Source organism: Platalea leucorodia (assembly GCF_965183815.1).
Source record: "Platalea leucorodia genome assembly, chromosome: Z".
Lineage (NCBI taxonomy): Eukaryota > Metazoa > Chordata > Aves > Pelecaniformes > Threskiornithidae > Platalea > Platalea leucorodia.
The window spans coordinates 37760421-37772636 of record NC_138858.1 but is presented as its reverse complement, the minus strand read 5'-3'; the positions used below and the strand labels follow the sequence as shown (position 1 = coordinate 37772636).

General features: G+C 41.3%; 1 protein-coding gene across 1 annotated transcript in view; it reads right to left on the bottom strand.

The window, feature by feature from the left end:
* The window catches only part of ADAMTSL1 (ADAMTS like 1), a gene marked incomplete at both ends in the record, with an annotated part of 200599 nt that overhangs the window by 75485 nt on the left and 112898 nt on the right, over nt 1-12216 (bottom strand). The window contains 2 exons of the mRNA XM_082335407.1: nt 1213-1342; nt 6255-6556. Coding sequence (XP_082191533.1) covers nt 1213-1342; nt 6255-6556 — 432 coding nt within the window. The remainder of the gene's footprint in view (nt 1-1212; nt 1343-6254; nt 6557-12216) is intronic.

Here is a 12216-nt window from a genome sequence, read left to right as displayed (position 1 = left end):
CCAAAATCTACTAATATTCATAATGATATACCTCTGTGTAGCCTGCTGTCATACAAAGAATACATACACCTACCAACATACACTCTAAGGAATATCTACCACCTAGGCAGCACTGAGTGTTTTAAATAGTCCAAAGTTATAAATCAATGTATTTCAAAGCTGCCACACTACCAGAAGAGAGTAAATGCACCTGTGTACAGCTGGGAATAAAGACAATATGTATACAGTACATCTTGAAGACTTGACAGGTCCAGGTCTATTTAAATAAACCACGGGAACCTCATAACAGTTATTTTCTCTTATATAAGGTATAGATGCAAATCTTTGCAGACAAAGATCTGCTGTTTTTAGGGTTGGGATTGTGGAAGCTGCCTGAGGCCAGGGAGGAATAGGTTCTGCAAAACCTTTTGTGAGAGGGGAGGTTGGAGAAGTCTCTTAAACTTGACACCACTCTGGGTAAAGTCAAGCCAATGCATAAATCGGCTGCCTGCAGGACCTGAATAGGCAAGAGGTCTGAAGTTTGCCCTTTGCTTTTACCACTGCTTTGCACTTCTCAGTCAATACGACTGTGGTGTGAAGAGGCTGTAAGCCCCTGCAGTCTGAGAAAGAGCATATGTGAGGCAGTGCGTGCCTCCAGACCGAAAGGCCATTGAGTTTGGGGTCCCAAGTTATTTAAAATTCTTTTTTTCATACTGCTAGTGTTGTTTAAATTGCTCTGGGCAACATACTGGACTACAATCACCCACACTTGTGTATTTGTTTTGCTTTTGTCATGGATTCCTCAAAGTCAATTAAACGATGTCTGGACAAGACCAAAGAGCCCTGGCCTGGGTATCCGCACCTGCGATAACAATGACCCGTAGTGCTGATCTGCTACTTTATGCAGCAGCAGAGTTTTATTCACTCACATCACCTCTGCTCACTTCACGTCAGTTAAAAGGAGTACTAGGTGCAGTGACACAGATCTGCTGAGCCCAGACAGCTGAACCTGTGGTACTGCAACCTGGGGAGCTGTCTTAGGCTCTCGTCTGCGTGTTTTACTCTTGTACTTCAGGAGTCATTTCAGTAATGTCCAGATCCAAGCATCCCTGCCACTGAATGTCTCAGATTCATGGGGAACTTGAAGATCAGTTTCTCAACTTCATCAGTGATCACATCTCTCTTAAATCTGGAAAAAAATGTATGCCTGGTGATAAGATATAAGAAGCCTACCTTGGGGGGCAGGGGTCCAGGCTACAGGCTTTCAGCAGCTGTGGAGGACGGCGGCTGGTTACACACAGTGTCTCGTCCACGGTCTCCCTGGTTTGTTTGTTCAGGCAGCTCACCACAGCCTCCTGGACACCTGCACACAACAATGTATGGTCACAGCCAGCTCTCCGTATGTGGAGGGGCAGCCGAGGGCAGAGATGGGCCTGGTGGGGCCAGCGGGGCTGCACTGGGGCTGCTGTGTGTGGAGAAGCACAGCCTCACACCCAGGGCTGCCAACTCAATGGGTGCAGCCCTGGCTGCAGAGAGCGAGGAGGCTGCTTCCCGCACGTCGGTGAGGGGTTTGCTGCCCACATCCAAGCGCTTTGCCTGACAGTCTTTGAGGACTATGGTATGAATGTCTACCAAAGGGGGATGTTTCTTGGCAGAGCATACCTGAGTGAGTAGGGAAAATCACAATTCCTTTTCTCCCTTCTATTGGGAAAAGCCTTCATCTGTAACTCCTGTAACTCAGACACAGTCATACATTGCTTACTGCACCTTTCGTATCCTGGTTCCCAGCCAGCTGGGAGATGACCTGATCAATACACCACATGGGATGCTGGCTTTTACTTGCCCTTGCTTTCAGTCTCACTAGGTGTCTCAATTGCAGTGAAAAGTCCCTAGGTTCATTCACCACTTACCTTCCCTGGACAGAAAATTGTCCAGTGCTCTCTAGTGACTCATCCTTTCACTGAGTGCAATGAGGCTGTTTATTTGTCAGTCAAGCAGGCTAAGGTGTGAAGATGGCCTTGACTTTGGCATACTATATTTTAAGCAACAATATGATTGCTATACATGCAAAAGTAAAGTAAAACAAGGCCAGACAATTCAGATGCTCTCAGTTATTCTTCTGCATCAACAGACCTGCACCTAAACTGAAGATGCAAACCTGCAGGGTGTATCTGAGAGCTGGGACAGAAACAAGGATAGCTTTTGGGACTAAAAGAGAAGCTGGAGGATTTGACAACTGTGTTTTAACTCAGGAAATCCTTGGTGATACCAGGTTCCTTATGTACTCTTTGACATACCAGTTACTCCATCTCACTTTTCCTGTGAGTAAGGTGGGAATATTACAGTTGTTTTGGATCACAAGGTTAGAAAGCTAGAAACTCAGGGATTGCAACACTACATGCCATAGGAAAGAGTACTTAATGAGAGAGGATCTACTTCTTCCCCAGGGGGTCTGAGGATAATAATTGGTCTGAACTTCCTAAAGATCTAATCCACCGTGGTTCAAGCAAAGTGGAAGTATGCTTTTTACATTCATCCCTACTTCCTGAGTTAGGAAAAGACTAGCTGAACTCATAACAATTGCATCATCTTCTCAAAAACAACAGTTTTCCAAAATATCTCACTATCTTTTGAAGACACTAACGTTTAAAAAAAAATAGCATTGGAAGAGCTTGAACCGCTCCAACAGCGGTGTAACAGAACTGACAATACCTTTTGCCGTTTCTAATGCCAGAGCACATGTCATTATGCAAACAATGACATCATATTATTCAACAGGACCAAAGTTCTGCACCTCGTCGTAGTTCCTGTACTCCTGAAATTATTCATGGATTCATTCCCCTTATTCTCAGTACATGCTGAGGAGAGGCCCACAGCAAAGTGGCATGTTGAACAATTTATTGGCTCCTATGTGTGCAAGCCTATTCAGGGCATGCCTATGAAACAAGGATAGTCAGTGTCTCCACTGTACTCAAGGTGCTGAAGAGAAGAAAGAAGTTTGACATTTTTGGACATGGACATCAACATTGAAATTACCAAAGTCCCTGAAGGTAGCCATCATTGTTGTGTGTTTCCTTCTTTACAAGGTGGCCCCATATTTTCGAGCCATTTTGCTACTCAAGTAATCTCCCAAAAGACTTAAAAAAATTGTAAAAAGGATAGCCCATTGAAAGAATAAAACAAATGGTAGTGATTTATTTCTAGGAAAGGAAACTGATGAAATTTATGTGCATAAACAATAGGTTCTCTACCCTGTCATGTTCAGTATCTTTCCATCACAATCATTCTTCTGTTGAGCATGTTATCATATTGTGTACAGCAGAGGTATATGGATTCCCCAGGACAGACTGCTCCTGGCTGCAGAACAGAGGTTGTTCTCCACCTAACGGGAAATGGCACTGTGTTCAAATTACTCTATTTTTCATTGATCACTTGTGCAGGCCTGAGAGCAAGACCAATCTGATGAAGCCAGGAGAGAAGGATTGCTAATCCAGAGGTATGGAAATCAGGAAAGTACCCTTCTTAACTCTATGGAAAGAAACTACTGAGTCCTGCCACATGCTGGTGACGTCATTCTGTTTGCTAGGGATACAGCTCACTCAGTATTTGTATGTGCTGGATGTTTTTCTTTTCAGATCAAAATTTTATAAACTAAGTGTACTTCCAGAGCTTCAACTTCTCCTCTCTGAAGTGTGTCACTAATGAGCTCTTGACCCATGATTATCAACTACCTTAACATTTTTGCATTGTCTGTTTCTGTGGTGACTATCCAAAAGTGATTGACTGCGAAGTCTTGAATTCAGCCTTTTCTCCATTTCTCAGACTGATGGTTTTGTTTTATCAATTCATATAGCCAAGCTCTGATACTACTGCTCTTCACTTTTCAGTATTCAACCTGCCCCAAACCTCCCAGTAAGTTCATTCCCCGTGCTTGTTCCTGTCACCTAAGTCATCTCTGATTTTATTTCCAATTATTTCAGTCTATCCTACCAGCATCCTACTCTGCTCATTATAATTTCTTTTCAGAGATTCTTACAACTTTTTACCTTTTAAAGGTACCCGTAGGACCAGTAATCTTTACTGACAACATGGGTATTGAAGAAAAAGGCTCCTGCCTGAATGTAACCAGTCTGTGGTTGCTAGACTATGTATTGACAGAAGTTTCTGGCTCTAATAGCTGTGCCAGTGACAAAAAAAAAAAAATCTGGCTTGCTCCAGCAGCAAACAAATGTGGTCAGAATCACTTTCTTCAGCTTCTCCTTGAATCTTGCACTGAATGTGTCTCAGCATATTGATAACATCTGTCCCTCTGTTTTTGATAGGTCGATGTGGCATACGGTTATAAGCTTTAAATCAAGGATGGATCACTGAACGTTTAGAGAATACAAAGACCTTTGATTATCCATCAGAAGTTCCATAGTACAGAGATAATTAAAAAAGTATATGAGCTTCAGAAAGTTTATTTGCCAAGTAACCAAATTCTAAACATTATTTACTGCACAATATTACCAGAACAAAAAGCTGTCTGCTTTAAAATTGCTTTCCCTGAAAAAAAGAAACCAGTTCTCAATAGGAAATCACAATATAAAAGGGTGTAAGGGTGGGACACAGATCTAGGCAGTTTAAGTTCACTTTCAAAATACCATCAAATGAGATTTTCTGTGTTTATATCTACCAGAATAGAATAATTGTTACATGATATTTGATGACAGCTCTGGGAAATGCAGCCACTAACAGCAGACCAAATGACTAACTAATTCCTTCTGGTTGCTACTTCTGGGAGGTGAAAGGTTACTTCTGCATCTATCCAGTTTCTTCTCTTGAGACTCCAAAAACAATAAAATTAGTTTGAACGGTCTTGCACCTATGGCTACAAAAATATCTGACTTAGCATCTGCTAATCTGGAAAATTTGGAGTTGACGTCAGACAAAAAGAACTATTGGCTAACAATTTTTCCTGCAAATTGAAGGAGATTAAATTGATAAAGCAAACTGTCTCTATCATATCAGTCTCTGTGAGCTATATTTGAAAAATCACACATAATCACTACATTCAAAGAAATGACTTCAAAAGGATATTTCTAGAAGCTATTCAGGTTTCAGTATTCACAGTGTAAGTGTGACAAATTGTTACTGCTCACTAGTAGCCTCAATATATGACAGATACTCCTGTAAAGTCAGCGTTCATCACCACTTAGCATACATTAGTGTCATATTTTTTATGTAGGAAACAAAGCAGTAGTGGCAGTGGTCTGACAACTCTTTGTGACCTACTCGAAACACTGACTACTATCAGCAAGCTAAAAGTAAGCATAGAAAACCTTTGCATTATTTTCTGCTAAGTGTGTTTTTTAAGTTTGTAGCTGATTACTGGTGAATCTGTACATATCACACTATTAACCATTCATAAAGTGCTGAGTGGTTTCCAATTCTACAGTATCCTGTATTTATCTATAGTAATCCTTTTTTAAATAGCCTGAAACTTGTAATGTAAAAAGACAGCAACTGGAGAAGTCTAAGTTTAATTTAAAAAATACTGGAGTGGACGTATTTCTCAGAACTAGCTAGACAAAATGATGGGGAAAAAAAGGATACCAGAGAGCTGTGCATTAATACTCTATTACCTGTAGAACCTGAGACCTTGATTAACTTTGAGAAACTCCAAGTGGCAAGCCTTCAGAAACTCCAAGTGGCTAGCTTCAGACAATCACACCATTAGTGTTTTTTTACCATATGTTTTCTTTTGCACTGGGATCGGAGCTAATGTCACTTAGTGATAGGAGTTACGGAACCTGCTGAACACTTAGAATTTCAGTAATTTAGTGCATCTGCTATGGGAGGACAATTTACTTCCACATTTTTATACTTGCACAATACAAATCAAGAGATAAAAACTGAAAATGACACGTGATTCTTAGCCTATGTCACCAGACCACTTTAACATTCAGCTTTTTTGCATGAGTGCCTTTTGAGTGATCAGCTGACACAAGGAAACAGAAATATGTGATACATTTATCACTCTTGGTGACAGCCTGAGCATGGACCCTGAAAGTCCTGGGCTAAAATACGTTGCACACATGGTTTTTTTTTTTCACCATTTTCATCCATGCCTTTTCAAATATGGTAGGACTCAATGATCTTAAAGGTCTTTTCCAACCTAAATGATTCTATGATTGTAAATAGCTGTAGCAAAGCAGCATGTCCATGGGTGTTAACTGCAAAACACACACTTGACAAAGGAAAGCAAATCCAGCACATAAACATTTTGCACTTACCTCCTCCACAGGACTCTGAACATTCCGTAAAGCCCTCGTATTCCCAGTCATAGAGCTCATCAAACTCCTGCAAGCTGCTATACAGCAGTTCAGTTTCCTCTGGGGTATATTCAGTTGCATCCCCACTGCAGGGACCACTGTAACAGGCTCTCTGAGACACAGGTTTGGGACCCTCACATTCATCGATGGGCAAGTCAGCCACAGACTGAGAGAAAGAGAGCAGCACTTGACATTTCACAAGCCGCACCTGGCTTCCCACTCCACAGGTGACACTACAGGTGGACCAAGCCTCAGGAATAAACCTGTGAGGGGAAGAGAACAAGGCAAGTTATGTCCACAAATAGCCAGACAAACAAAAGCAGTATAATCCTGTCCAGGCCAAATTCTGTTTAATGAGAAACAAATGCTTCACCTCATCATAGGGCTATTATGAAATACACATAAAAGCCATGACATATTGTTGACAACTCAATGGCAACAGCGGAAGGATTCTCAGGTACTAATGTGGAGGGTCTCCTTATATCCAGGAAGAAAGATGCATGCTTAGAGCACCTGTCTTTATCCTAAAACCTCTCAGTGTAAGGCATCCTGCAATTTCCTAATGTGCATCATGATCCCACTAGCTACTTTTTGCTAGTATTCAACCTAGATCACCTTTGCCTTAGTTGATATCACAATTATGTCATTCGCAAGTATCAAACAGGCTGCTGTTATCATCTAGTTGCAGTATTACAGGGAAAATAATTTCAGCCATAATTTCAAGCCATAATTTCAGTCATAATTTCAAGCACCACATCCACACGTTTTTTGAATACTTTCAGGGACTGTGATTGTACCACTTCCCTGGGCAGTCTGTTCCAATGCCTAACCACTCTCTCCGTGAAGAAATTTTTCCTAATATCTAATCTAAATCTCCCCTGGCACAACTTGAGCTCATTTCCTCTTGTCCTATGGCTTGTTACTTGGGAGAAGAGACCAACACCCACCTCACTATGACCTCCCTTCAGGTAGTTGTAGAGAGCAATAAGGTCTCCCCTCAGCCTCCTCTTCTCCAGACTAAACAACCCCAGTTCCCTCAGCTGCTCCTAGTAAGACCTGTGCTCCGGACCCTTCACCAGCTTTGTTGTCCTTCTTTGGACACACTCTAGCACCTCAATGTCCTTCTTGTAGTGAGGGGTGGCCTCACCAGTGCCGAGTACAGGGGCACTATCACCTCCCCAGTCCTGCTGGCCACACTATTCCTGATACAGGCCAGGATGCCCATTGGCCCTCTTGGCCACCTGAGCACACTGCTGGCTTATGTTCAGCTGGCTGTCAGCCAACACCCCCAGGTCCTTTTCCGCTGGGCAGCTTTCCAGCCACTCTTTCCCAGGCCTGTAGCGTTGCACGGCGGTCTTGTGATCCAAGTGCAGGACCCGGCACTTAGCCTTGTTGAATCTCATACAGTTGGCCTCGGCCCATTGATCCAGCCTGTCCAGATCCCTCTGTAGAGCCTTCCTACCCTCCAGCCAATCAACACTTCCAGCCAACTTGGTGTTATCTGCAAACTTACTGAGGGTGCACTCAATCCCCTCATCCAGATCATCAATAAAGATATTGAACAGGACTGGCCCCCGTACTGAGCCCTGGGGAACACCACTCGTGACTGGTCGCCAACTGGATTTGACTCCATTCACCACCACTCTCTAGGCTCAGCTGTTTAGGCAGTTTTTAACCCAGTGGAGAGTGAAGTTATCCAGGCCATGTGCAGTCAGTTTCTCCAGGAGAATGCTGTGGGAGACAGTGTCAAAGGCCTTACTGAAGTCCAGGTAGACAACATCCACAGCCTTCCCCTCATACACTAAGCGGGTCACCTTGTCACAGAAGGAGATCAGGTTGGTCAAGTATGATCTTCCCTTCGTGAACCCATGCTGGCTGGGCCTGATGCTAATTCCTAAATCTTTCTGGAAACAATGGTTCCAGGGTACTCCATGACCTGCCTTACTTATGCTTAGATACCTGATGTTGGTGGTATTAAAGCACTGCAGTAATGAATCCAGGCTACAGGGTGATTCAGATAGCTTTTTCTGACTGTCTTGTCTTCTCTATTGGTCATTCTGCCAAACTTTCTGCCACAGGCAAATTCTAAGGCAGTGGTTGTAGATATACTTCAAGGGCTGGAACAGAAAAGCTAGTAGTTGGATCTGGCACTGATCCCTTAAGAATCCCACAGGAACAATCCCTATTGATAATGCTATCCCATTAACAGTAGGCGTTTGGGACCTGTCAGCTCCTTCAAACTCAGCAAGTTGGGTTTTTTTACTGATATTTTTGAGTGCTAATCTGATGAACCAAAATCTTTTTCAGACAGGGTCAACTGCCTGACAGAAATTTAGGTCTTTGCATTAGCTGAACTGATCAAATAAATCAGAGTACACGGGATGTATTTTTGATTAAAACATGGCTATCACTGACAGTATTCCTCTCTCTTTGGTCTTTATTTAGATAGGCCATACCAGACTTGGACAGCTTTGCCCAGGCCTGAAGGCAATACACACATCTGCCTCTTCTATAGGTTAGGGCTACTCGGGGCTATAGGAAACTAATTTCTCAGCTTGAGAATCCCATGAACAGTCTGATAGGAAGAAAAAGGAAATTTAGTTTTGTGATCATCATCTTTGAAAGTATTTTTATGCACTTGTCTTTTTCATCCACAGACTTTCTCTAGTTAACAAAAGGACTTTCCCTTCACTTAGGGTTAAAAAAAGAATGCAAACCCAAGAAAGGAACCTGGTGTCTCCCTCCCCCCCAGCACGTACGTACCAGGATCCCTGACTGGAACAGCATAGTCTCCTAGAGCAGAGAGTGTACATCTCTTTACCTACTTTTTGTGGGTGTTATAAACCTGATATCCACTACTAGCACTGTACACAAGAAGTAATAGAAAAGAAAAAAAATGGATTTTATATATTATTGGAACATTTGAAACTGTTTATAAAGCTGCTACAAAGACCACAAGATTTCTTTCTGGAGCAAAGCCTTTGAGAAACTAATGATGCAAAGTGATTCCATTTCCCTATTCTGTGACATTTTATTTTAAAAGATCAGTATTGTTTCAAAGATGATAACCTTCATTTTGAAAGGATTATAGTCTTTAACAGTACAGATGGGCCACTCATCTTGTTTTCTCTAAGACTGCAACTGCTACAATACTATTTTGATGTGGAAAATCCCCTGTCACAGATTAAACGGTCCATGTCAGCCACTGTGACTTAGATATTTTGATTAGTTTAAATGTATAGCTTCTTGACTTGACAAACTAAGAGGTAGAAATTCTAATCAGGTTATGAAAAAAGGGCACTGGTCTTCATAAGAAGCTGTCTTCCTTACCTTTTTTAATGTTGTAAACTGTTGTGCAACTTTCCTTTGTTGAAGAGCTGCTGTATTCCAAACCAAAAGGGATGATATTTTGCCAGGTATTAAAATTAGTCATTTAGAAAAACAGAGATACTTCATATACTCAGAATATTTACATATGATGTATATCACGCATACAAACACAGGAACAGAAGAGACAGAACACAAAGGGAAGTAAGAACGTTATTAAAGCAGACTGGATCCTTTTTGAAAAGTGACTTCATCTATAAATGCCACATAGGTTAATGGTTGGACTCGATGATCTTAAGGGTCTTTTCCAACCTTAACGATTCTATGATTCTATGATTCTATGATATTATTTTAGCCTAGTCAGCAACTCATAATGAAAACACTGGAATACTTTCAGGAAATTATGTTTTATTCAGCTTTCTAGGCCAAATTTCTATATTTTAAGTGATAAACTTGGAAGTGTAATTTAATTCTAATATAACTGTTGGCTGCTAAAGAGCGAATTGGTAGAATCAAAAGAGTTGAAAGCAGAAAAAAGGGGGGAAAAAACAAGAAGACCCTGCAAACAAAATCTCCATATAGGACTTGTCATTAGATACTGAAAATTTATGTAATGTGAATGTATAGCACAAATATACAATGGTTCTGAATTTTCCATCATCCTAAACCCAGGAAATTACAAAGGCTTTCAAATATCTTTGTGTGGTCATTAATGATAAATGTTGCCAAATGGTGACCACAGAACACAAAAAGTATGTGAATAATAAGCACTCAGTTCCCTGGGTTTAAAGTTATTTGTTCTGCATATGGTGTACCTTCCACTGCACAGCATTGTGCTTTTCTGTATGCTAACATCTGGGTCTTCTTTGAAAATGGAAGTAGTGGAATAGATTTACTGAGAAGTAGGTTTTTTAGAAAACAGGAAATGATGGAGGTGTTTCCGTTGTCATTGCATGTTGTTTAATTAAATCTCACCATAATAATAGTCCCTATAATAACAACCCTAATAAACAAGACAAAGGCAATAACTAGTTCTAGTAATGCGGCAGTAGTAGCTGTCAGTCAGAACCCAATTGTGCTAATAGCTGTACAAATGAAAAATAAAAAAGTCTCTCTTGCCTCAAAGAGATTACATTGAGTATTTCATAGCTCTTAGCATACTTCTTAGTGATTAGCATGTTGCCATTGCATCAAAGATCATCTTTTATTCCTCTGCACAGCAGACACGACAATGCTTCTTCCCCAAAGGAAAAACACAGCAGTAAGTGTGTTCTGAGAGACCTGATGAATATTTTAAAGAGGAGCCTTTTGCTCCTATTTTATAGAGATCACAACTAGGTGGAGAAGTGAAAGCTGGAAGGAGTGAAAATCATGACTGTTATCATGCTTTGTTATGACTGACTTAACTGTGTGTGCTGCTACTCAACTGCTGGAGTGCTGACTACATTACAGCACCCAGCTGTGGGATGGCTGAAGGGTCCCTCTGCGTGTCACCCCCCCAAACAGGCATCTCTGTGAGCAGCAGTGCTCTCAAGCTGGAAAAGGAAAAGGGTTGGAATGAAAGGTGGAAAAGCCTCCAAAGAAAACTGGGAGTTAAAAACGGACAGTGCTTGTACACAAATGCCTATACTTGTTTCCTTGACCTGTGGGCACTTTGATGGTGATGGACCAGCAACCTTTTCCCATTATATGAACACCCTTGCAAAACAGTAAGTTCAGGATTTAAAAGAGGTGTTGTATTTTTCAGTGTTTTTTGCTAGCTGTTGAGGTTTCACAATTTGCACAAGACTGCGTTCAGCTGAAGGGACTATTGTTACACCATTTGCGATATGCACATTAGCCTACACCGGGCTGCATAATGTGTTCTAGGAACAGAGGGAAAGAAAATGCCACTGACATTGATGGACTTCTGCAGGAATCATTCAGGCATGGTACTGAGCTCGTTTTGGCTTGTTGCTTTTGTAGTGTACTACAATCACTGAAAATATATTTTAAGGACATTTTAATATGATAGCAAACCCAGCTTACTGTGTGTGTATGTGAAGCACTTAATGCAAAATATTGGCCAAACTGTGAAATGCACAACAGTCCAGACTTCAGGCTGCACATCCAATGGACCTGCAAGTACAAGTGAATTGCAGTCGTCCACAGAATTTCATCCACACATGAACACTGGGTAGATACCACTTGCCCAGCTCAATTTTGCAAGGACTATTTGCATTTGTAGATATTATTACTCACATTCGCACATCAGAATGCCCCTTTCAGACAACAGTATGTCTAGTGTTTTAGAAAAAAAATTCATCTTTTTAAATTACATAAAGGGAATGTATTTAAAAATCCAGCTTTTGTAGACTAAAATGTGCTATGCAATGAACACTTGCATATAAAGGCAGCAAAAGTGATGTGAAAATTTAAGTTGAGAACAGTCGTGACAATGGCAGTACTTAGTCTTGGGATAAGGACATTTTTTCCTTCAAACTCTGGGCACAGCTAAGGACTGCTGTATATTCCCCTTCTTATAGCAACATATACGTAACTGGGGAAGTCAGAAGAAGAGAAACACAAAGACAGAGTCAATGCTCAGTACTGGGAG